This window comes from Mastacembelus armatus, chromosome 22 (genome assembly GCF_900324485.2).
Source record: "Mastacembelus armatus chromosome 22, fMasArm1.2, whole genome shotgun sequence".
Classification (NCBI taxonomy): Eukaryota; Metazoa; Chordata; class Actinopteri; order Synbranchiformes; family Mastacembelidae; genus Mastacembelus; species Mastacembelus armatus.
In genome coordinates, this window is record NC_046654.1 from 10,157,169 (window position 1) to 10,184,112 (window position 26,944).

The following is a 26,944-nucleotide window of genomic DNA, read 5'->3' on the forward strand; positions in this document are numbered from 1 at the left end:
CTATTAGTGCACCTCCAATACTTCTTTTTACCTGTCATATTTAGAACAATAAATACATCTTTGTTTTTTTTAAACCAGGAATTGTATATACAACAACACACACACACACACACACACACACACACACACACACACATTTTAAGCTGATTCAACATATGAAACAATCTGCGGAGAGACATTTGGCACATGCTACTCAAGTCATAACTGCGATTATTTAAATGTTAAGACACAAACAGGATGAGCAGATTTGACATCTTGGCTGTGAGACGGGGTGTGATAAAGGCCTAATGTTCCTAAAATAATGGGACAGAATGCATTTTAATTCACCCACAGTGTATAACCCACATATATTTTTGTTTAAGAAGCAAGTTTTGCCTCTTGGAAACAGTAGAAACAGTTAATCAACATCACATTTTTGGCACTGACACTGCCATAAATGGCCTGACTAATTTGACAGGGACACACTAAATGCAAATAGGCCATTACACAATAAATGACATGTTTCAATATGGTCACAAAGGACATACTATAAATATCTTCACAAAGTGCAAAACCAACTGAAAGTAGCAGTAGCTCTTTGCTGCTTTTGATGTGATAATGATTGGTTCGTGCTTATAGGTTGTATGTAACTCTAAACATAGGCACACGCAATGCAGCGTTCTCTGTATGTTTCACATTTATATTTTACTATAGTTAGATTTCAGTCAGGTCCATGGATGTATATGGCTCGTTGAGGTCAATTCCAGCATAGAGAAAGGCCAGCAGTTTCACACGAGTGGCATTGTACTGGTTGAGAACCCAGTACATGCAGAGTGTACAGGTGTGATGTTAAAAGTTTCCAGGCACAAAGTAAATTCTACTTGGTTGTGTTTCTGTGTTGAAAACATACCTTAGCTTTAGGTTTTTCAAGTGTAGTGTTGGTGTCCGGTTGTGGCTGAAAAGAAAGGTTCATCTTTTATTGTCTTTCTGAAAATGCTGGATTTAAGAAGTCGTGCTTTGATTTGACCTTTCGCTGAAGAAACTCTCATGCGCTGACTTCATTTGTAACAGAAACTGTAACATCAACAGCAACTTCGGACAAACATGCTGTCATGATACATGTACAGTTGGCTTATATTTCCTTTGAGTACTATACAAAAGTAACAGTGTACACACCCTTTTTTAGTTTCTATTTTCTTTCGGGAGTACAGTAATTTCGTGTTTATAAACTCAGAGCAATAAATGCACAGTGTTTGCAAGGATTCCTTCGACTTTGCTCAACAGGTGTCATCCCATTGTCCATCTCTCTTTATCCATACATCTGGTAAATCTGGCTTACTGTTGGGCAAGATTACGACTTCTTCAGTCTGACTTGTGCGGCCCTTATTACAAGTCTCATAAACGGTTTCTTTCAGTGAGAGACGAAGTGTATCTCGCTTCCCGTTTAGGTGTCCCGGTTGTAACTCAACCTCTGCTTCTCGTTCAGGTCGCTGTACGTTTGAGGGCCCTGGTTCGATGTCACTAAGGCATGTTGTGCACGAGTCCTCCAGACCGTCACATGAGCTCTGGGATTTGAGGGAGAGCTGCCCTTTTTGGGAACGATGATGATGGCTGTCTGTGGTTTGTTCGTCTTCGCAGAGAGATGGCTGTTCGATGGTCTCTAGTGTGTGGCTGATGATGGTCTCCTCTATGCTGGAAGATGAGGAGAAGGATGTATTGTCCCATTGTTTCACCACAACAGACTGACCTCTGCAGGTTTCACACAGCTGTTTCTCTTTAGCTAGGTCATCTTGTGCGAGTCCCGCAGGTCGCAGCATGTTTTCTTTGTAAGGCGATGAGGTCTGGAGTGCTGGAGGTGGTTGGCAGATCTTATGTTGATGACTGCACATCTCCTCACTCTCCCTGTCCATGCTATTCCTGCCCACATCGCTCCCACAGTATTCAATCTCATCAGAGAGCACAGAGGGCCGGTTGGACAGTTTACTGGTGCAGGTGCTGTTTTCAAAGCTGTCACTCAGCCGATAGGCCAACGGCTGTAGCTCATACTGCTCGGGCCCTCGCCCCACACCTCCTCCTCCCCCGATGTCTTTATGTCTGTGTTGATGTTGGTGGTTTGGAAAGAGATAGCCACCTGGTTCTTTGTCATAACTTCTCCTCACTCTAGATCTTCTGAAGGCCCCGTTTACAGCTGAGGCTGCAGAGGAACTAGGCTCTGCTGCTGAGGACGAGGACAGCACTGCATCAGTCTGGTCTGAAAAACATGACAATGTGATCTTTCCACAGTTTTTCTGGGGTCCAAAAAAGCAGCATAGAGACTGAAAAAAGAAAGTTGCAAAACCACATGCGACACATTTCACCAAAAACAGGAAGATCCCCAGTTTTCTGAACAGCAAGGCTGTGGCAGGCAACATGATGATGCCCATGGAAAAAAATGCACCAGAAACTATTGCTACTGGACATCCCATCCTTTTAGTGGCGTGTGCTACTTTCCCTATTTTGTCTGAATGAGGAGCCAGGGTGTAGGATATGCAGTAATTAGCAATAAAGTCAACAGACAGCCCTGCTGCTGTTGATATATACAAAGCCTCAATGCCACCCAGCTGCCATTCAAGAAGAACAAGGAGGCCAGTTGTGACAAAGACGCTGCCTCCTACAGCTACAGTCCCATATATGCTCAGTTGGATATTCCAGGTTGTTAAGAGAAGCAAAACAAATGTGAGAGCTACTGAGAAACCAGCTACTTCCAGAGTCTCTGAGCTTAAAGATTGTTGTAAATCAAAAAGAGACAGCTGACTTATGAACCAGCCGTTCTCCAGCCCTTGTGGTGCTCCTGACATTTCTCTGTTAAACCATGCCAGGATTTCCCTGTAAAACACACTGGTTCTACTAAAGTTGAAGCTGTAGAGGTATGTTGTTTTGAATGCCAACACAAGGGCAGCGACCCTGCCATCTGGCTCGAAGTACAGGCCCCCACTGTGGGCCAGATGGCCCTCAGCATACCTCTCTGCTAGCATCATACTGAGGCAGTTCTCAAAAACGCTAGGGGGGTAGGGGAAAGGGATGTCATTACAGCAGAAATCAAGGGCGTCATCACTCTCTGAGCACCGTCTGACAGATACCCAGTGTATTAGCTGCTCCACAATGCAGATATTGTCTGCCATCACATCTTTTTCCTCAGGTGACAGAGGTGAATAAAAGCTTTGGTTCTGTACATGTCCACAGAGGTCCCTTAACCAGATCTGAGCTTCTGGCCGGCTCATATTAAAGTCTGGGTCAAGAACCAAAGAGCCATTGCTCCTAGGATCAAAGTGATCACCGTTATCAATTGGTTTTACCCCCCAAACAAGCATCAGTGTAACAGGTTTATCCTCTCCGCTCCTCTGTCTCTCAAACATAAACATATGACGATACTCTGCATCATATCTCTCAAATGGGTGACTGGAACAGAAAAGCTGAGTGATCTTGTTGTCTAGCGTGGGCAGCTTCATGCCTGGATCAATGCAGGACATGTATGTGCCACCAGCTGCGAGTACTGCAAACCAACACACCCATATGTACCTAAACTTTACCACTCCACAAGGCAGGATTTTCAGAAATAATAAATTGGAAGTGTCAGTGAGGCCATGTTTTAACTCTCTCAGCTTCTGCCCAAGAGTGAACAGGCACCTCTTGCGTGAACTCGTATCCCAGAAGCCACGAGTATTTTTGGAGCAGCATGGTTTCCATCCCTGCACCACCACAGAGGCGGAAGATGTTTGTGTGTGGCGTTCGCGCAGAACGAATGAGCACGGCAGCCACACTAATGCCAGAAGTGAGCTGATAAAAGAGGCAGTTCCGAGATAAACAGAGAAACATCTGATTGCTGTGATGCTGCTGAGATAACCAGAGAAAAATGCTGCACTAGAGGTCAGTCCGGATGCTAAAATCAAATAGCCAACTTCCTGCAAAGCTCTGTTTACTCTCTTCTCCAGGGATGCTGAGGGATTCTGGGATAGCTGCTGATTCCAGAAATCAGCAAAGATAAAAACCTGATTGGAACAACTTCCTAAGAGAATAAGACCTGCAGAGAGGTTAACAAGCGGGAAGAAAGTCAGTCGAAATGCTACTTTATAGAAGAAATAGGAGGTCAGGAGGGAGCCTGTGATAGCTATAACAGACAATGCTACTATGAAGAGAGAGTGAAGATACACAGCCATAGTGACAAGAAGAGAAGCAACAGCTAGGACAGGGTATACTGAATCTCTTGCTAGGTAATACTTGAACAATGTCTGCTTGATGCCAAAATCCATGCCAGTAATAGTTGTATTGTTGTACATCAGATCTCTGCCTTCAAGACTGTTCATGTAAATCTCCATCATGTGCTCCCCTTTGTCAATGGGTAAGAACAGAAGGCTGTATTTCAGGGTTGGGATTTTGTATTCAGCAGTCTGTGGGCCAAGGAAGTCTTTATCAACCAGAAAGTGCAGGATTTGAAACACCACTCGGGATTGTTTGCAGCGGGACGGGACAGAGGAGCAGCTGCCATGTTTGGGTCTGTCCACACAGGCCTCCACTAGGTGTCCTTCATGATAGTACAGAGCACACTTCCGGAGAAGGTTTAGGGACTCAGAAACCTGGTGTGGAAGGGGTAAATGGAAAGATAAAGAAAATCTTAAGACATTTAAAAAAGATCAGTGCTCTCATAGTGTTAAAAACAGCTTTTCAGTTGCATAAAGCTGTGAAATGAAGTAGACTTTTATTTTTGTTAAGCTACTATTTACAAGGTCAGGTTCCCAGATTCACTTGTTGTATTGTGTTATTATATTGTTACCATTTGGGGAAAATCCATCTGCTAATAATTTATATAGTAGTTTGGACAAATGCTACTTTCGTGAGAAGAATATCACAGTACCTGGTGTGAGGTGAGGCTGAGGCAGCAGGAGGCGTTAGTGAGAACAGCCAAATAATTTCCCAAAGACCAGCTCGGACAACAGCCACTTCTGGACACCCCCTCAGCGTCTCCCCTCGCATGCTGCTGGCACAGGTCCTGGAACTGAGCTTGGGAGCGAATCTGAATCAGACAAGGGAAAGATTTTTTGAATGCATGCCCAGTTTTGAAACAAATTCACATAAAAAGATTTGATTTCAGATGGGCTAATGTACATAGAACAATGCTTTTAATTCCAGCTGAGCATCTGAATGCTGTATTACAGTTTGTATAATCAGGCTAGAGAAGGGAATTGAAATGGACAGATGACAAAAGGCAAAGGAGTAAAGGTGAGATGAGTAGACCGAACCCTGGATTGTTCCATCTCACACATGGCGTGGATGGCCTTCAGACTCCAGAGACTGGCAGAGTTTTCAGATCGAAACACAAGCTGGGCCAAATGCTCGCCTGCATGGAGACAGACAGATGGATTCAATATAAGATGATCAGGAATGAATCATCAGTATGTGGAGATGTTTAGAAATCTTCAGAATGATTCAACTTGTAAAGAGTTAGGTTTTTAGAGGTATACATTAATAAAAGTAAAACCAGGCAAACAACAAATGTTTGTTGAATAAAAATTAGTCATAATGAAAACCTCAAGGCCTAGAATTGCTAATAATTCCATTTAGGGTATTTTATTTTTATGAGGCAAACAGAAGTATAGTCTTTGATCTGCCAGCACACTATCTGCAAATGGAGGTTGAAGAAAGTCTTGAATACCCTTCCCAAAGAAATGCATTTAGCACACTGGTCTCTTTGAAGCTGCACTAAAAGCTGATGTTCATATCTCACTATTTTTTAAATTTACATTTAACCAATTTATGTTGTATTGCTTTTTATTAGTTTGTTTGTGAATGCTGATTATTCTCTAAGCTGGAGGTTTTTGCCTTCATCTCATAATTATATATATGGACATTGTTCAATTGCGGAATAGGAAAACATCACATTTTCATTTTTATGTGTCTTTCCATTCCATTGCCAGTGGTTTTATATACCCCTTTTAACTTGGTAACGTCTGTAAATGTGCAACAAATCCACAAAACAAATCCAAATGATCAGGGTAGCAGAAGTTTATTTATCATTAATCATTTTAACACTTCTGATCAGGACCCACCTGGAGCATTGCAAAGAAATGTGTCAGGAGAAGAGTCTCTGGCCAGCATCCTCTTGATGCGAAACTTGGAGGTGTCATGGCCACCACTGCTGTCACTGACAGCACTCCCATATCTAGGACACATACAGTTCACACACAAACAAATTTAATGCACATGTTTTGTTCCAAACAAGTATAAATCAGAAAAAATTGAAATCAGGGTTAATTTTTTTTTTTTTTTCCACAAGCTTATGTTTTATTATAATGTAAGGATTTATGTGTATATTTGTATATTAAATGTGCTGTCATTTTTAATTAGATTTTTGAATTTGGCTTGTAAGTCTTGTAAGTAGTGACAGGTACTAGCTCAAACAGCAATATTTCAATTTCAAACCCAGACATCCCTAGACCCACATCATGACCACAATTTCTTTTATGTCTACAGCTTGTTTCCCTTTGTGAAGCATCTGTGAACATGGGTCACTAATGCTGTTCCCCCTGTGTAAAAATAAGTCTCCACTGACCTTTTACTGAGCTGCTGCGGTACAGGCATCAGAGTTTTCCCCGGGCCAGTGTTCTCCTGCAGCTCGAACAAGCTGGACTGGCGAACTCCAATGTATGTTCCTCGTGGCTTAAACCCCTGAAGAGAGAGCAAACACACAGAAACAAAAAATCAAAGCTAAAAAAAGCCTTGTAGGTGGTGCTGCTCATCGGTTCACTGCAGGAACTTAATGAATTAATCAGTTCACAAGCACACTACCCCGAATAGGTTTGAATACCCCGATTGGTTTGTTTGGTCAATGCAGAAACTCTTTTTAAAATGTTATATTTTGTTCTTCCTTAAATACATTTTAGTTTACTCATTAATAGCACATTGCAGTATTTTACATTTTCAGAGCAATTTCTTAATCTGTGTTTATCCTATAAGCATCCGTGTCAAAGGTGAGAAAATGAATTCAATTAAGGTGACAGCAAGTACGATCTCATTCATCATGGTTCATTGAAATTGAGATGAGATTGAGGTAAATGGATACGGCTGAGATCATGAGTCATTGGGGAAACAGTAATTAACATGCAGCCTAAGGTGGTGAGGAAGGTTTGTGTTGTATATCTGACAGAGGCGTGACAGTACAGATAATTGTGCTGCTCCAGGAGAGATTTAATTTTCATGTTTTGTGTGTCTACTTGCATGGGATTCTATGCACTGTGCATTGTGAGAACTAGTGTGTAGACCAGATAGTTTATGTTACGGTTAGGAATGTTCATTTTAGTTGTGATGGTTAAGATTAGGCTTTGGTTAAAGGTAGGTAATTAGGTAATGTAGTTAATTCTGTCAGTAAGTTTCCTCATCAAGATAGCTGAATAAGTGTGTGTGTGCACGTGCATCTCACTTTTCTCATTCGATTGTTCCTCATTTGCGACTGCCTAGAGGACATGTGAGTGAGGACACACAATGCCATCCTTTATGCAAGTGTTTTAAAGACTGACATGCCCTTTTTTCAGAAATCATTAATTGGATGCTTCAGATGAAGGATCAAAGAAAAGGTCATTGCATCACTTTAAACCTGTTTCCTTTATTACTCTCTCCTTGAATTTTACCTTTGCATAATTTGCTCATATTTTACATGGAAGGGACTAAGATGCAGAGGGAAAAGCGGATACAGTTAAAGGAATGGGATTTACTCTGAAAGACTCACCAGCAGAGGGTCAGAGAAGTCTGGCAGTGGACCAATGAAGAGGCCAGCCACTGAGCACCCCAGCAGCAACACAGCACAACCTAGCAGTACCGCTAACGGGTAGTCCACTATCAATTGGGAATAACTGTCAAATATAAAATCACACAAGAATCTCTCAATGAGACTGATTAAAGATTAATTATTATAATAATGTATGACATGCAGTACTGTTAAGCTTAGTAACAAAAATTGTACTTACTTTCTGAGGATACAGTACAGTCCACCATCCCTGTTAATAATTAAATGACAATGGATTTCACTGAAAACGCCTATAATAGAATTACCTAATAAGGAGGATTGTTTCATTAATTATCTTGCTAAAAAGTTGCTGTGCTAAAAGGCTGGTTAGTAGAGTTTTATTAGTCTTCTCAACTAAAGTCCCTACAAAAAAGAGGATATTAGTTCTTTTAACTGTTAAACACACCTTACTGTCACCACATGCCGCTGAAGTGGCTTCTGAGTCCCGCTTTCATTTGACCCATGTAACCAGTGACATCTGACCACTCCCTGAGCAGAATTACAGCTATGTCCAACTTTCACCACTTCACCTCCTTCAGCTTGAGGACCTGTGGTGTTTGAATGACAGTTGTGACAGATGTTTGGCTTGATTGGTCCACGATGGCTGCATTTGGGACATTTTTGAAACTGTGGCAAATCACAGGTTCTGGCTCGAAGGCCTTGGGGAACCTAAAAAAGAAAAGTAGATAGAATATACATATTTGTCACTGTCTCCAAACTCCTGGCTCTAGATCTAATCTCTTCTGAAACACTCTGACTCCGTTTTAATGGGTCGCCATATATCTATTCTAAACAGCACACAGTACAGCCAGTGTTCAGGCATACTTGGTGATAAAGCTGGCAGGAGGAAGAGGGTCTGCCAAGACTGCTGCAGCTGTCACATAGCTCCCCCTCGGACTGGATGACTGTCAACTGGGCCTCAGCAGAGCACACACTGTCAGGAGGGCACAGAGAAAATGCCGGGATCTCACTGAGGAGAGGGAGATGGGTGAGAGTGTAAAGAGATATGGTAAGAGGAGAAGAGGAATTGTAAGGAAAGACAAAGTAAAGTTCTTTAAAACTTTCTTAAAAACAAGTGCAAAAGTTCAGTGAAAATGTACATACATGCAGAAGGTAGTGTCTGTAAAACATAGCCCTAACAATCTTCCTCTTGTACTACACATTAACATCTCAGTTTCTTGGCAGTATTCTCGATTTCATCATATATTGACAGAGAACTGCACAGGCCAGAAGAACTAATGAGGTTAGAAATGGATTTCAGGGTAACACATGTGGCCACTGGAAGTACCAAGACCCAATTAAAAAAGAAAGGAGGAGGGGGGATGGTGGGTATGAAAGCGGGAAGCAAGAGGGTGAGACTATATACAGGTCATTTCACAGATCCCATTATGAGAAAAGTAATTGGCTGTCCGGTATAGAAAACATGAGACAGAGTGATGACTCATGGGTAATGGCAGCGGTCAGGAGAACCCTGGAGTGAATATTTAGCATAAACTGTTCCCCTCTAAATTAGTGCTTTTTCTCATTTCTGTAGTATTGCAAGCTGTGTTAAACACCTGGTTAGGAAAATGTATTTTTTAGTCATGGTAGCAGCGCAGCTGTAGGGAGATCAAAATAATTTAAAGGTTAAATGTGTAATATCTGTGGTGATCTCTTAGAATATAATGATATAGTTGAATATAATCTTCATAGATATGTTGATATTAGTGTGTAACAGCAGGAAAATACCAACCGTTGCATTTTCTTTATCTTAGACTGGGTCTATTTAGTCTACATATGGAGCGGGTCTCCTTTCACAGAGCAGCCATGTTGCACCCCATGTTTCTACAGTAGCCCAGACTGGACAAACCACTGGCTCTAGACAAGAAATCACATTTTGTTTTAAAGATGACGAACACCATAACCTCCCTCATGTCTGGGAACAGGGGGGGTTGGGGTGTGCTTTCTACAATCTCACCACTAGATGCTGCTAAATCCTTCACATTTTGCACCTTGCACCTCTAACTGGTTAGCTGGTCCACCAGTTTGTTCCAGCAGTAGTAGCAATAGTATTAGATAGTTACAGGTGTATGAATACTGGTGTCTTGGGTGAATTCCTTGTTTTCTATTACCATCACCATAATATTCATACTTGGGGTTTTGTAAGAATTATATCAACAATTATTGGATGGGTTGCCATTGAATTTGGTTTAAATTCACACATAATGGATGAACTGTTGAGACCTTGGTGATCCTCTGAATTCATCTAGCACCATCATCAGCTCAAAATTTCAATTTCTAATACACAGGTTTTTGACCAAATACTGCTCCATTGTCAACTCACTTAGCTGTACTCTTTGCTTTGTTCGAATTAGAAAATGTTAACATTTTAGCATTGTCATTGTGAGCATGTTAGCATGCTGATGTTAGCATTTGTCTCCATCCTCACAGAGCCATTAGCATAGCTGTAAACGCTTGTTTCCTAGTTCATCCCTGTCTATTATACTATAATATCCCAAAACACACCCTGTAAAATGCACTAGTACATCAAAACCATTAAACCTGACTGACTTGCTGGGGGGTCACTTATTAGAAACTCATTTTGTGAAATTTAATGTAAATTAAATTTACATTAAGTTTACAAATATACCTAAAATGTCAGGCTGATTTTTGGGTATATACACAAAAAATATGCAAAAGACATTTAGAATATTTCGATGATGTGGTGTAACCATAGAAATGTAAAGTCTTTGGATTCATTAGATTTACTGTATATGAGGCTAACACTTTCAAAACTTCAGGGAGATGTTCTCAATTTCAACTATACATTATATAGTTATATATTGTATGTTCTAAGCAATACTGTCAGGCAAAACGGACATTTTTGTTTTCGGGCCTTAAACCTGTGTATGGGGGAAGCTGATCACTGTCTTGTTTTCCAGTTAGAAAGCTCTTTAAGAGTGTTGTGATTTTGAAGCTCGAGTAAATAAACAAACCTAAGTGAACTATTGCGTAATGCTCTAGTTGTGTTGCAGTTAAGGGGCCATGAGGTCTGTCTAGTTTACCACATGCTTGTTTTTCCACAGTAGACTGGATGCAACCGCACTTCCTGTCGTGTCGCCACGGCAACAGAGTAAGTCAACAGAACCTACATGACCTCATACAGTTTTATTTGCATCCCATAATAAGACGCACAGATGATGAGCAGTGTGTTGAGTTGTGGTATACAGTAGCAGAGGGATTAGGGAGTTGAGTAATGGTGTAGCGCAGTGAAGAACTACACCTTAGTATTTTGTCTTTGTAGTACAATAAACCTGTAATATGATCTAAATAATAAATAGCTCACTGTTCACATCAGTAGCTCTTAGTCACAGAGCAAATGTTGGTCATTTAGTTTACCCTATTTAGATCCTGGAGTGAGTGAGTAAATACAGTCATAAAAAGCATCTGGAAGTGAGCATTGTCAACTGCTGTAATTTCTGCAGTTTTTATTGCTGAAGCATATACACTAATTTATTAGCAGCGGCTATATAACCGGAGCCTGGCAGGCTCCTCACCACAGGGCTGAGGATATGAGAATTTAAGCCTATTATTCCCCTTTGATGGTTTTTCACAGGGCGGGCCAACATGGGCACAGACCGGAGGAGAGCAATTTGTAGAACTCATCAATATTTCAGTAGATGAATACAAAAATACATCCAAGGAGGTGTCACCAAGTTGCCCCACACGCCTGGGATTTAAAAAAAAAAGAAGCCTTGCATCAGAACGGCCTGATGAATCTGAGTTTACATCAAAACAGTCAAGTATGAGGAGTAAAACAAAGGTTCCTCTCATTATATATATATGCAGTATATATGTTTATATGGTCAGGTTTATTAATTAGCCTGCATTAATTTAAGCAAATTGTACCTAATGAACTGTCAAGTGAGTAAGCAGTGTTGCTAGAAGTATTCACATCTCTTACCATTAGATGATACAAATAAAAGTTCTGCATTAAAATTGCCAATGGAAGAATTTATGTCGAAGTGTTTTCGTTGGTGAAGGTGGAGAAAAATGTAAGTACCTTTGGGAAGGCAGCTGTACCCACAGCTGTCAAGGAAATATAGTTAAGCTTCCTATCAGTCCTGAATTGTATAAATTAGCATGAAATAGAAAGGAAGTCACATAAAGTCAAATGTGAAATGTCAAATTTGTGTATTCACTAAGCTCTACAGTCGTGAGTGTATGTTAGCAGATTGTTTATTGGAATCATTTTTACTGCAGTCAGAACCAAGTTTAACTGGTAAATGGTTTCTAAGAACATTAAGGCTTTCAGAGGATTCACAAAATACCTCTGAGGCTGAAGACTGTCAGCTCTTCCTATTCTTTCCTCTGTCTGCCTTTAGGTCCCTGTCTTCACCCTTTCTAATGCACACGTCTGTTCCATCAACTCTGTGGATGCCGCTCAATGTCATGTCCTCAAACATCTCCTGAGCTGCCAATCACACACACTGAAAACAGGGCTAAAAGTTCAGTCTGTATGCAGGAGCCAAAAGACTGCAGAGATGATCCTTCATAGAGGGTCTAGTGGTCTTTTGCTGAGATAAAGGGGTCACATGTGTTAGCTGTTTCCAGCCTCACTTTCATTTTTGAAACCTCTTGGCTATTTGATTTTTTTTTTTTTCCACATGCAGGGCTGCTGTGTCAATGACCGACAGGGCACAGCAGTGACCCAGAGATCAGGCTTGACCTTAGAATGAGGCTGATCTAACAGTTCCTCAGTCAACTGTAGTGTGAGATTGAGTTGTTTTTGTGTATTTTGCCATCATTTGTGCTGCTTCCTGTATACAGTATATCTGACAGAGGCAAACACAACAACACAATCAGGAATCACTGATGTAGATGTGCAGAAAAGCTGTTTATTCTATTGAAATGGAAAAATAACAACAGCAGAAATCACATCCTGTACATTATCCTGTTGTCCACAGCTAGAGTGTGGTTGAACAATGCTCACAGCGACCACAGGAGGATCAAACACATTCACGTCTACAATCTTTTGTATTTTTTCTGCACTAATCAAGTTACACAGTAAGCTTCGGAGACATTCGCAGTCAAGAAAGCACAACCCACCTTTGGCAAGCCTCCTGAATTTCCCTTTCATCTGTAGGAGAGTCATCCATCACTATCGCATCCGTGCTTTCTCCTATTATCGTGCAAGCATCCATCTCCCTCCTGATTCAGCTTTGGAGACGAGATGTTTGAAAAGAGGCAATTATGAATTTTCTGTTATTTTGATCCGTGTTAACCGAACAGTCCTCATCTGCCCAGACCGAGTATCACGGGCTTGTTTCTGAGGCTGCTGCTACAGAGCAGCACCGGGGCCGTTTGGGTTAATCTGCCCCGAGGTGCGCTCTGATTGGCGGAGCCGCGGTGATGCTGAGGACGCTGCCGCGGTACTGGAGCACAAAGTGACGGATAGTATGCAACGGTGCCTGCTTAATTGGCTCGGACAGGAGCTACAGCTGCTGTTTAATGTAGACAAGGTTATAAAGGTGCACGGACAGTGACGCTGTGTTAGATCAAAAACTGTAATTCGTTTGGGACATCCGGCTGACGGTCATGGCACTGAATATTTACCCCCTACATATGACTTATGAAGTGAATTCATGTAAAACATTTCATTTATTTAAATCTATCTTACACTCTACTGTAATTGGATTACATTTAACTGGCAGGTTTCTCTTTAGTAGCAAAATTGTGCATTATAATTTTTGGTTGCCAGGTTGTGAAAAATCGTTTGGCGACTTTTACTTATTAACATATCCTGCTGCAAAATACATTACCTATTAAAAAGTGAGAAAGCCACAAGCATGTATTAATATATAACCGTTACTATCAAATAAAACACCAGTCAAAGGGCTGTGTAGTAAACTAATAGTAAATATTTCTTAGCTACCAACAAAGACATTCGTTAGAACTTGTGAAACCTTTATATTAGAGACACACTGTGTTGTACCTCCAACATTACAATTGTTATTTTTTTTGTCACTGTAATGCAACAAATGTTGAGGAGACCAGGCTCCAATCGTTTTTGTTGTATTGTTTGTACCTGTCAGTCATTTTAATTCATTAACCATTCATAAAACAACAGCCTTTTTATTAGAAAATAGCACTCCACTAGTTAGTTATCATAGTTTTGAGACTGTTTTCTGTTTTGCATGCAGTATTCTTACCTGTAAATAATCCCACAGTCATAAGGGAAACATTTTCACTAAAATGTTGTGGAGCTTATTTGTAAAGTGAGACAAAATGGAAATCTGCAAGCATTATCTCAAAATCATCTTTAATGTTTGTACTTTGGTACCTTTTACTTTAGATAAAACAGACTCAGATAAATCATTTCCAAGCTTTGAAGAACAAAGGAAGAAAGGAAAAGAAAACATGACTTTGGGATATGTATTAAATAGTGAGAGTTGAGCTGAGCAGCTAGAAAACTCTGACACTGTGAGACTTGTGTTACCCGGTGCTAATGAAGGGGATGTGGTCTGGCTCTGGTTATAAATGTGAATCATTGTCTCTGAGGGACCCCTTGGAAAAAAGGAAATGATTTATTGGAAGAAAGGTAATGATTGGAAAAAGAGCGAGAAAGTTTTGCAAGAGAAATCAAAGTCCTTTTTCATGATTTGAATAAGAAACAAAGACAGTGGGTTTGGCATATCTGTATTTTTATCTCTGTAGTGTAGCCTGATTTATTGATGTTGTGCTGCAACTCATTGAATGATTCGTACAGTGAAGTAGATTTAATAAATGTTTAAACTTACAGATTCAAAGTTTTGATAAGAGTGAGTCACTCAGAACTACCACTGATTAAATTAGCATTCATCTGTTAAAGATATGGTCTTAGGTCTTTACATGCTTCATATATGATGATCATTAAAAAATTAGTAAGTGGATCATTAAGGTTGGATTTTCTTTACTATATTTATGCTCAAGTTTGGAGGGTTTTTGTGAAACATTGCTCTCGGACTCAACAAAAGCCTGCTGTGCTGCTGGTTGGCAGCGTGTTTTCTGAACAGCCTGTGCTGCAGCTGACACGACTAATGCCTTGTTGACTTCAGACACTGATTAACTTACACTGTAATGCTGCACAGCCCACCACACGCACACACACACACACACACACACACACACACACACACACACACACACACACACACACACACACACACACACAAAAAACGCAAATACGCACACGTATCCAAAGGCTGACATGCACTTACTGGATGCCAGACACTCACACACACACAGACACACACACATATGTATGTAATGAGAGGCTGAAGAGAGGGGGTTTGGCTTCTGGCTGCTGCTGGGGTGACAGCCATGGTAATTTCCTGTGGCAGATTTCTGCCTGTGAGTGTTGGTACAAAGGCAAAAGCTTCCTTACAGCTTCACTGCTGCCTCGAGATCTATGTAGGAAACAGAGTAGGATAAATAGAGATACAAGAGGAGAAACAACATAAATAGTCTCCGTGGTGGAAACAAAGAAGAAAAAGGTGTTTTATGAACTTGCATGTATCTGATATTTTACTGTTACTCAAATTGTAAAGCTGTTAAACTTTAAAAAAGGGAACAATTTAAAATGTTTTATTATAAATAATAAAAAAGATGATTTGCTGCCACCTGTTGGACAGATTGTGACTGACAACAATCTTCTATCTCCCTCTGTCTCACTGATACTATAAAAAACAAATGCCTGTATGAACGCACAGCTTGTCGTCAATGGACTGATATTCTCATATCAAATTAAATAACTGCCTATTATTTCCCGATTCATTCTAATCAAATGTTAAATACAAATGTAAATGTATTATGATTATTTTTCCTTCATCACACCTGTTTAAACATGCAGGTTATTATCAGGCAGCGGATCAGACACCGCCTCTGACTGCTGTTGGTAAATCAGCTGCGTAAAGCGCTTTAACACTCGGATTGAGTGACAACATGAGGTCGAGCTCTCCTGCAAAGTTGTTCAGCGGGTGTAAAGTTACGAGCGGACAGGACACACCTCTAGAGGGAGTTCCCGGGGAGGTGGAAACAAGGAGCAGATCACTCCTGCTGCAGAAAAGTCAAGAATCCTTTCACTCGGAGCGAGCGTCTGAGCCTGCGGCCGCGCGTCCCTTCAGCTGCAGTAGCCGTGCCACGAGAGGACAATGCCCGGGATGGGCAACTCTTTACGCGCGGCTGCCCTTCTGGCTTTCGTGGTTCTTTCTATTCTGGTGTCACTCTTGATTAGCAGCGTGCAGCAGTTTGGAGCTAGAATATCACACTTTTCTAATGCTACTCTTGCTGTTGATGAGGAGGAGGTTGCGTCGCTCCGCGGGGCGTTGATTTATCAACTCAACGAGAGGCGCAAAGAAATTATTCCGCTCCTTTTCCCTGATTATGATGATGATGATGATGATAATGATGATGGTGGTGGTGGTAACAGAATCTCAGGGGAAACTTTCCAACTAAACTCGACTTTGGATTATAGTCTGTGGAATGAGATTACACATGGCTCCAAGAAAGCGCATATGGATGAAATGGGTTGTGATTCTCTAGTGGACATGCAGGCGGTGGAGATCCTCGGGTCTGGATACACCAAACTAGTAGTCAAAGTGAATCTAGCCGGAGGTCAGTCCGTGGCGTTAAAACTAGTCAACGAGCAAGGGATAGACATGGGAAAGTGTTTGGAGGATTTTAAAGACCCACAAGGCTGCCGTGAGCTCGTGTCTTACAAGCTGAAGAAAGAAATAGTCCTGCTCCAAAGGCTGCAGCATCCAAATGTCATAAAGGTAAAGTGCTCCCCGTTTGCCCCGCTTGCACAATATAGTTTATAGCAGAGCAGTGCCATGCATGTTGGATTAAAAGCTATTCCTTACTTAAGTGTTGCTAAATTATTAAGATCTTTCATAATCTCTTCTCCACTCTTCACATTTTCCTTTTTCTCACACGCAGTGAGGTGGATGAAAGGCCTCACTAGCTCTGCAGGACCCTTCCCATGTAATTAAATTAAATTCACTGACCCTCTTTTGACCTTTGGGTCCAGTTTGGCAAGAACAGACAATGTGCCTCTGTCCTCTCTACTATCCCTGGTTGCATCTGAAACCCTCAGTGCTTATTCACTCAAACTATTACAGCCCACTTTAGAACTAGTTTGAAGCAAACCGCTAAGTTAGTTTCTCATGTAGGCTGCAGCCGTCATGTGATGGTGGCATGTCCAAAGGCTCAATCGATTAAATTCATAAACATACAAAGCATATTCCCCTGTAGGCTATAATTTGATTTTACTGTCACTAGTCTGAGTTGCAGAGACTAGGCCTACATTTGGCAGAACATCATGTTCTTTCAATTTACTCCTGCACTCACAAGTTTCAGACACTTTCTCTCACTTCTGCAGAGTTAAAATGCCAAAACAAGCAGTATTATGAGTTGTTGTTTTTTTTCTTGCTTTTATTTGCTGTGACTAATCACAGTTGATCACCACCCTACAGCTCAAAGGTCACTGTGCAGGAGATGCAGGAGTCCAGGTAGCAAGAGGTGGAGGCGAGAGGGGAAATGTCGCAGTCATCCTGGAGCAGGGGAACCCTCTCCAGATGATCCAGCTGCTCCAGAGCCCATGGGAGGACAGATTCAGGGTAAGCACCTCAACTGTGGCTTTCTAACTGTTAGTACACATGCTGTGTCATTTATCCTTTACAATGCACAATGTGCTGTAGTACGTGAGTGCTTGCTGTTGAAAGATGAGGGAGGAAGACATTTGAAACTCCTGGAGGTTCTGACATCTGTCCCTCAGTGTATTTGATCAGGCCGTTGTTGGAATGGAGATGGGTCCTGGAGTTAATCCACTGCAGGCCAGGAATGCCATCTCATCCCCAACACACACACACACACACACACACACACACACACACAGAGCTTCAGCTCAACCCCCATTACAGGTATGCTCACAGTGGGAGTCAAGAGGCTGAATTTACACTCCAGGGATCTGAATGTGTGTGTTGTCACGCATGGATGTATTTGAAAGAGAAAGAACAAATGAGTGGGAGAGAAAAAAAAAGACACGCATGCTTTGTTTTTGGATTAGCAAAAGCACCATCCCAGTCTGAGAGTATCTTCTCATCAACTGTGGGCCTCATTTTGCTACATCACCCAAATAGCTGTTCATAATACCCCCCTGAGCCACTCTGCCCCTTTCAGCTACGTTTGCAAGGCTACAGTAATCCAGAGGTGTTTGGTTTCAGCCAGCCCTGTTTTTACAGTGCCTCAATCCCACCAAGTGACGTCCAAAAGACTCGCAGCATTACCTAACGGTGCAGCTATGTTTCTGGTGTGACAGAATCATTTCATGCTCTGTCAGTGCATAGCTAATGCCTTTATTTTACCTTTAGTAGCCCACTTGTTTTCTCTTTCTGATTTTATTATTGGAATAAAAGAGTACTATAAAAACAGTCTCAGGAAATAGCTGGGTGAAAATGTCTTTAAAGCAAATCCCAGTGTTTTTGTGAGAATGGAAGTTTTTCTAATTTACCATTTTTAGCTATTTAATAGAACATAATTACATTGTCATTTTTTTCAGGAAAATACATATCCGTTTTTAGCTTGAACACCAGGGATGGTTTGGTTCTTCTAACATTTTTAAAGCTTTTTATTTCTTAAATGAATCATTTAATTTAGCCCATGGCTGACAGAAAAGAAATGAGCAACAATTTTGAATCGAACTGAAGAATTATTTTCTATGCAAAAGTACTAAAAATGACTGATTCCACATTTTCAATGGGAATTTTTTGCTTTGATAGCAAACAGTGTCTGCAGTGCTTTAGGAGGTCATTGGTATTTTCTTAATTTATTTTGTGGCCTAAATGATTCATGGAGAAAACAGTCATCTTATTAAATAAAACTGAAAAATACTATTTATTTTCTGAAGAGCAAAAGTCAAAATTATAAAATAGTATTATACAGCAATAAATCAGCCGTTCCTCACATTAGAGGGCAAGTTTAGCATATTAGCATTATAAATAACTTAAATGATTATTTATCATAATTGATATAGTTGAATGATCTTCAGTGTTTTTGTAAAACTGTATTTTCTTATGCTTGACTTTGCAGAACAACCTGAAAATGCTGCCTTCATTTATGGCATTCAAGGATCACATTTAATAATTATTCCTTGAGGAATGCAACTATTGTATATAGCAAAGTTTTATCTTCTAATGTCTCCCAGGTGTTATGTGTTTGCGTGTCCTTATGTAACTACATGACCGATTGCTCATGTTCCTTTTTGGCAATGCCTCTCCTAAACAAGAAAATGTCTTTTTAAGACACAAACTTAAATTTCAAGACTTCTGTTGACTAATCAACTAATCATTTTAAGGCCCGTTACATTTTTTTTAGTTAAACGGACAAAATGTTACTACCTGACTAAGTTTCTGTTATCTTGATTCAGTTGTCGCCAGCTCACCAGCTTTTGGCATATCTGATCTCCTCCCAGGTGTGTCTGGACCTGGTCAGGCTGCTTCACTTCCTCTCTCAGTCTCCCCTGGGCTCTGTGGCTTTGCTGGACTTCCAACCCCGGCAGTTTGTTATTGTGTCCGGCGAGCTGAAGCTCACAGACCTGGATGACGCCAGCGCACAGGAGACCACCTGTCAAACACATGCAGACTGCACCCTCCAGTTTCCAAACAGAAATTTCACTCTGCCTTGCTCGGCGCAGGGAGTGTGTGAGGGCTTGAATGAGAAGAGGAACATTTACAATGCCTACAGGTAAGACAAGTGACAGATTTATTATGAGACAGACGTGTGATAGATGGATGGATCAGCAACTACATGGATGATTTCTTAAATATAGACCCACCTGACACCTAAAATACTGTTGATAGTAAAGTCATACAGGTGGAAATTTGTTTGATGGAGGTGTGATGAATAAATTGGTGGTTCCAGTGGAGAAAAAAAAAAAAGAGTATTTCCTCTTTAGAAATGCCTTCAGATTTTTGACAGCTTTATAGAATCTCTTTTAACACCACTGTGAGACAAGTCATGTTCTGTGGGAACTATGTGATGGGGCTTGTCTGTCTTTCTGTCTGTCTGAATGAGCTGTCTTTGCCTGCCCCAGGTATTTTTTCACCTACCTGCTGCCTCACCAGGCCCCACCCGGCCTCACACACCTGGTAGACCACATTATGAACACCACAGGTGAGGACGAGAGACGTCTTGACATGACAGGACGTTAAATATTGGAGATCAGAAGACAAATCATTCCATTATTGTAGTCATGTAATGACCTGTCTCAGTCTAAGTGCTTCGTTTAATGAGCGCAACAAGATGCTTCATGACATGTAACATGGTAATGAATGCAAGTTGTTACCTGGTTGAGATCACACAACTGCAATTAAATAGAAGATCTTAGCGAGGGAAAAACTCAAAATCGCATTCAATGAGTATGATTTTTATGCCTGTACTTGGATCTTATACTAGATTTAATGCATTGTGTGTGTCCAGGGGAGCTGAAAGCTGACATCAATCAGACGCTGGAGGCCTTTGAACACATCCTCCACCTCTACAAGTCTGGCCTGCACCTGGACAACCTGCCTCCATCAATAATCAGAGGTAAGACCTTGTGGAATGAAGGCTTCTTTTTATAAAAGTACAGTGGACCCTCTTGTGGACCCTTTTCTGCTTTGCTTTTTGATGTCTTTAAAGAGAAAACTGTCTACACTGCTGTTTTCATTTTGTATCTTTAAAAAATAAAAGGGGGTGTTTCTTGTGCTCAGGCTGTTTTGACAGGTTTATTAGGCAGCTGGAATGAGAGTACAAAACCAACAAAGTGGGATTAATTCTGCATGTCTCTGGCTCACAAACCACAGTCGGCATTCATTTAAACAAACAGTGCTGGGATTACACTGAGTTATTCTTTACATAAGATATGTTCGTGTTTTAGTTGCCTCTCAGAAAAGTCTTTTTGTGCAAACTTTTCTGTCCAGCTTTTGAATTCTTTAGATAAAAAAAAACTCCAGTTGACATATTTTCTCCTTTCAGAGTAGTCGTGTAAAGAATTATTTTTGCAACTTTTTATCTCACTTCTGTATGTTTTCTGTAGAAGCACTGAAAGTCCTTCACTTTTCTTCTTTCCAACTAGCCTTCATTCACTCCACTGCACCCCCATTAACCCTCCTGCTGTTCCTCTCAGCTCTATGAAATATTAATAACAGAACGACTGGGCTGCGTTCCTGTGGTGAGATTTTTCCATCCCCCAGATGCTCGACTGTTTATATAGCAGCGCTTTGCAAATTTAATCACAGATTCAGGGTAAAGTGGCCTGAGCGCTGAGGCTAACACCGGGAGGGAATGTTTTAGTTTAACAAGGAGGTGCCATAAGTCAAGCCTGTTGCTCAGTGTGCCTGATAAGACATTGAAAAATGTGTGTTTATTATTTTGCTAGGTTGTGGGTTTTGCTAAAACAGATTTTTTTTTTTTAACTGCAAAATGTCCTTTTATACAACAAACAAAAAAATTGACTTTAATGATGCTAGTAGATGAATTTTGTTAGCTTTGGATAGAGCCAGGCTAGTTGTTTTCCCCTGACTTTGTGTTAAGTTAAAACATTAACTTTAGCTTAGCCTAGTTTACCTTACTATGTTTCATTTCCTTTAGGGTTTGACATATTGGCAAATACGTTTGTATTGGGTTTCAGTTACTAACTGCAGTGTAATGGTTTGAATGTGTCTGTGTGTGTGTGTGTGTGAGAGAGAGAGAGAGAGACAGAGAGAGATCAGATCCCAAGTTTTAATTTGAAATTACTGGCAGATGGAGATTCATTGGCAATGTGGATGTAACTTTTCCACAGCTGAGCTCATCTGTGACTTGACAAAGGGCGCCAGAATCTGGTGAAGATGTAGTTTCTTAAAAGAGCTGCTGCTGCAAGTATAAATTCAGTCGTGAGCTGAAAAGCAAGATATGAATTAATATAGGCCCTGAGCACTGTCAAATAAAAGTATGTTTGATTTTTTTACATATTAATATGAAAGGAAGTCTGTTTTCTTGCCGTTCATCTTAGACACAGAGAGCTTCTATTCATATAACTGTCTCCTCAGCAGCTGAGGCCCACTACCCTTTGGCTTCCCAAAAGGCCTCATTTTTTTTTCTTCACTAAGAAGGATCCTCTAAACACTCCCTCTCCTTGTTCTTCTTTCTTAGACCAGAAGGCAGATCATCATGTCTTTTGCTGCTTGACAATACCCCCCACCCCACCCCCCCTACACACACACACACACACACACCAGCTCCTGCCATTTAGGAAGGTTAACAGTTTGTAGCCATGTGTCTCCTCCACGCTGACTCACAGACGAGGCTTTTGTGCTGTTTCGTCTGTGTATGTGGGTGTGTGTCTGCGCAACTGGTTTAACTTGCACAGTGTGGACCGAAACCTATTTACACACTCTCGTTGTGGGGACTCCGCCTTCCTAGTGGGGACCACCAAGTAAGTCACTGATAATTAGGGTGACAACTTCAAGGCAAGAGAACGGGTTAGGCAGGTAGTGGTTATGGTTAAAGTTAGGGTTAGTTAGAGAAAGTCTCCAGGAAATAAATTTAAGTCAAGGTATCTCAGTGAGTAATGAAAATAAATGTGTGTGTGTGCTTCTTTTTCATGACTGGTACTAATGTGTAGCAGATGATTTAAAGCCAGATCTGCAAGAAGTCTGAGTGAAAGAATAATAAACGGTGACTGTAACGCCAGTGTTGAGCAGGAACAAAGAACTGAACTGAAGTCATTTTTCAGTGTGGAGAAATAGTGAGAGGGCAGCTCAAGCTGGTATATTTCTTTTACTATAACACAAAACATAAAAAAATGTTGGGAGTTGTACTGTTGATTGGACAAAACAGGCCAATTTAATTACATTCATTTATGTTATGTTAATTTGTGGTTTTTCATAGAAAAAAATAATAATGAAAATAATTGTCAGTTGCGTAACTGGCAGCAAAAATAAAAGGTAAATCTAAAAGCTCACATTCATCTTATATTTTTTGGTTTCTTGTAAGCATGCACATATATAAGATAATAACTCCATCATTTCTGTTAAATATGTGTATGTAGGTATATTAGGTATACCTTTCAGGCCATTAAGAGCCTTATAGTTGCATCACAATGGCATCACACCCGTTTTTCTGTCTCTCTATATCAATTTTCCCCACAAGGATCATTAAACTTTCATCTTGTCCTCACAGAGTACTTGAAAATCTTTCAGTAGCTTCATGTACTGAAGTGGCATTTGCTCTTTTGTGGCTAGATTACACATTGATGCGAGGTATGGGGACCTCTGGGAACGTGGAGTACCGCTGCTGGCCGTCCTACAGCCAGCAGGGCTGTATGCTGTCAGTCCACAGTGCCAGAGAGGCAGCGTACATCTGTAACTCCCATTCTCAGTGCAGCAGCTTCACTCTGACCGGACAGAAGACATGGACGGGTTAGTAACCGAATTCCTTTTTTCTGATCTGTCACGTGATCCAACAGTTTGACAATTTAAATTTTTATCAAGACATTAGTTTCTATACAGTTTTCCAACTGACTGTAGTCTGAAAAGAACTCTACATAAATTAGGTTGGCTTCAGGCACACTGAAACACTGAAAATGCTCTATGAATGTGTGTATTATTGCCCGCAAAATCACACCTGTCACATGAGTAAGAGTGCTGAGTATATGTATTCAGCCGCAACTTCTGTAATCTGTTTATGAAGCTTTTAAACACTGAAATGTACACAGTTATTAGGGATATCAAGTCAGAACATGTTACTCTATTGATGTTGCCGACATGTTAAACATGGCTCTTTTTCTTTCTCTCCCTTTTTTTTTCTGCTTTGCAGGTCGCATCCTGGCCTCTTTCAGGAGTGGTTTCAGTCATCTGGTGCCTGATGGGACATCAGAAGTGTATGTGAAGAAAACCAAAGCTCCTGAAACATCTACAGTGTAACGTGAGGAACAAACAGTACAAACCTGTTTCATTCGAGCTACAGTTACTAGGGAGTCGGATGAGAGATAACACACGGCTGCTGATGTGAAGCAAAGCCAAATGTTACACTTAAGATGAAATTGTCCTCCTCGTGAACATATTGAACCCAGCTCGGCTCTGCGGGTTTGCAGGAGGGGTGTAGAGGCTGAGGAGGCGTTTGATGTGAGGCAAGTGAATTTGATGTATTTACAGGGCTTCTGCTCAGTGACTGTTTGATCTGCCTGCCAGCTCAATGCCTCTGCCAACTGCTATTTAAAGGGATTTCCCTTCAGGTACAATTAAGGAGCGAGAGCCTTGTGCCCTCGACATGTTTTTTTTCCCTACCTTGTCTCTATTTGCCATGTGTGTTGGCTTTCGTTGTGAGGCTGGGTCCCCGTAGTAGGATTTTTAAGCCAAAGAGGTAATAAGAACAACCGCTGTAGCTCAGTGTTTGAAGCCCTGAGGACGAGAAAAGAAAACAAGCGCTTATACAAATACACTTTGATGTTAATGCACTGAGGTTGCGGCTGTTTTTCATGGTTCTCTGGTTTTGCTGCGCTGTGGTATGAGATGGCAACAACCATGTAAGCATTTACACACCAACAATGAGCAAAGATGATAAAAACCATTCCAGACCAGTTTGTTTTTACATACTTTTGTAGTTTATAGTGCTGAAGCCATAAATATTTATATGATCAGATGAGAAGTAATTGTTCTTACATGATTGTGCATTATACACTTACATGCACCTTGTGGGTGAAACTTTTATTTTCAATGAAAAATTGTTCACGTCAGTGTTTTTATAATTCACTAATTGTAACTGTACAGTTTTACAATTTGTAATTATATAAATGTATTGCGTCTACTTTTTTTTTTTCCAGTTGTGGTCATTTGCATTTTTATTGTGTTAAGTTTAACTATAACTAACAGCGTGTTTTTTTCTCATTAGCACCTGTGTGTGTGTGAATGTGTGTGTGTCTGTGGGGGAGGTGAAACTTGCATGTGTATACTGACCTGGTTTTGTGTGTGTTTAAGTCCTTTATCTGATTGTGTGCCCCCACATCTACAATCTGTAGCCCATCTGAATGGGTGAGACTGCAAACCTACAGAGCTCCGCAGAGTTTGCACAATACCAGAGGAATGCATTGAAATCCTGTGCCATGCTGGGCTCATTATGAGGCTTAATTAATACGTGTAAATTAGATCACTCACTGGCCCTTTCTCTTGGTGGGAGAGAGGGGGCATTACTGTAAGACAAAGGCAGCCATCAGAACAATCAGAGCTCAATCTGCGGTTTGCACACGAATGGGCTTGCCATCTGTGCCTGCCAGAAGGAACCTGGTGAGGTTGAGATAAGGGCAAGACTGCAGGGTGGCAAACCGAAGGAGGTCAGGAGTATCATCAAGATTCATCAACCACAGGGTTTCTGGTGGGAGAGAAAGAGCAGACCAAATACCTGTGATGTCATGATACAAGCCAGAGACTTCCTGTTGCTTTTGCAAAAGGAAAAAGCCTTTGAATCTTGATGACGTTTGGGTAACAAACATCTTAAAATACCAGATTTAATTCTCAGTAATGTAAGTCAATTAGACATCTTTTTGCAGTAAGCAAAACAATATCAGAAATTATTGAGCAAATTCCAGCTATATTTGTGTTGATTGCTTTATCATTCAGCCATACTACTACCACTGACTTGAAAGGACATGTTCTGTCCACAAATTATGCTTTTATGACTGAGACACCAGGTAGGCCTCAGGCTCTTCTCTGCTTCATGTTGGCCCCTTGTTGTCTGGACAAAGCTTGCTGATTAGAGTCTGATTATGGAGATAAGGAGTCAGATTAGATAAAAGCAAAGCAACTCACTAGACTGACATGACAGAACTGACTAGATGGTCTGGTTGCATAGTGGGGGAGGTAATGCCTCACAAGTGTGTGTGTGTGTGTGTGTGGGTGGGTGGAGGGGGGGACCACTTAGTCATTTTCTTATTACTCAAAGAATGCATATAGTTAGCATTCAGTTAGCTTAACCCAACAAACAGCTAATTTGGCTTTGTCCAAAGGTAATGCTGTTTTTTTTTTTTTTTTTTTTTTTTTTTTTAGAAGAAGGTTAATGATCAGATATGATGTGGCATATAACTCACTGTGAAATACTGAGTTATGCTTTTATGATTTACATATCTTTTACCTTTTTCACATAACTAATATGTTTCCACCTTTCTCTACTTTGTGCTAAGCTAAGATAACCGCTTTCTGGCTTCTGTTCCTTTAAATTGTGTTGTTTACCCAGTACACAGATGGAGGTTCAGATGCGATTCGTTTCTCAGCAATTTGGAAAAGCAACAAACAGTCAACTAAAATAATCACACAGCATAATTTTTAAAGTATTTATTCCCAAATAAGGCTTTCACACTGACAAGGCAGAGCCCACTCCTAAATGTTTCCCAGTGATAAGGTTCAATTTATTGAAACGTACAGCTGTGGTTCATCATCCTCCACGTCAGCTTGGAGAGGAAAATGTCTGGCACTCTATTTTACAGAGCTAATGGATGTTCTGGCATTGTACGAAGCTTGCACATGTTTTATGGTCACATGTTTTGAAACATGTGCAAAGTGCTGATAGATTCATTAGGTTATTCAAAATGAATGTAGTGTATATTCACAGCACACTGCATCCTTTCTTCATGTTCGGGTTTGCTGGCGAGCCTGGATTTTGTGAATCAGCACCATGTTCTGTGGTTGTTCCAGAGGAGGTCTTCACAGCATAGTTTTTGTATTCTCAGTTGAGTCTGAAAGTATTCCCTTTGTTCCCCTGACTTTGTTTATTTAGCTGGAAATACATGTCGAGCTGCCTGAGCCTTTCTTCATTTCATTACGAACATCGTTTTTTGTTTAAGGATGTTTTCATATTTGTTTTGTGGCAAAACATTTAAGCGTTCATGTGCTGTTGCTGTCCTGATGTGCCCGTGTGGTACAGTGTTCCTCAGTTTTTAAACGTGTAATTGACAAGTTGGTGTTTTTTAAAGGTTCAGGGGTGGAGTGGGGGAGGAGAACTTTTTTTTTTTTTTTTTTTTTTAACTCAGCTCCATACCCTCCATTTCTGTTTTTTTAAGTTTCCAGTTTCACCCGACTTGTTTCCGTTGGGGTTTATTCATGACCTCCATCTGGA

At 40.8% G+C, this 26,944-nt stretch overlaps 2 protein-coding genes across 2 annotated transcripts; one reads left to right on the plus strand and one right to left on the minus strand.

Annotated features, from left to right (window-relative positions):
- Positions 1–2: 2 nt before the first annotated feature.
- disp2 (dispatched RND transporter family member 2) lies at positions 3–13,197 on the minus strand. The gene is made up of 10 exons (XM_026307731.2): positions 12,884–13,197; positions 8,621–8,765; positions 8,202–8,464; positions 7,977–8,006; positions 7,739–7,862; positions 6,566–6,681; positions 6,063–6,175; positions 5,256–5,353; positions 4,871–5,029; positions 3–4,592 (listed from the first exon to the last, which is right to left on the minus strand). The coding sequence occupies exons 1-10, from the start codon at positions 12,976–12,978 to the stop codon at positions 1,257–1,259; spliced, it is 4,479 nt and encodes a 1,492-aa protein (XP_026163516.1). The 5' UTR covers positions 12,979–13,197; the 3' UTR covers positions 3–1,256.
- A 2,540-nt stretch (positions 13,198–15,737) lies between these two features.
- pkdccb (protein kinase domain containing, cytoplasmic b) lies at positions 15,738–24,648 on the plus strand. Its single transcript, XM_026309540.1, is given in 8 exon segments — positions 15,738–15,962; positions 15,965–16,590; positions 17,290–17,433; positions 19,287–19,558; positions 19,908–19,987; positions 20,294–20,401; positions 23,080–23,256; positions 23,654–24,648. Coding segments are annotated over 8 exon segments (1,719 nt in total). The 5' UTR covers positions 15,738–15,757; the 3' UTR covers positions 23,761–24,648.
- Positions 24,649–26,944: the final 2,296 nt, after the last annotated feature.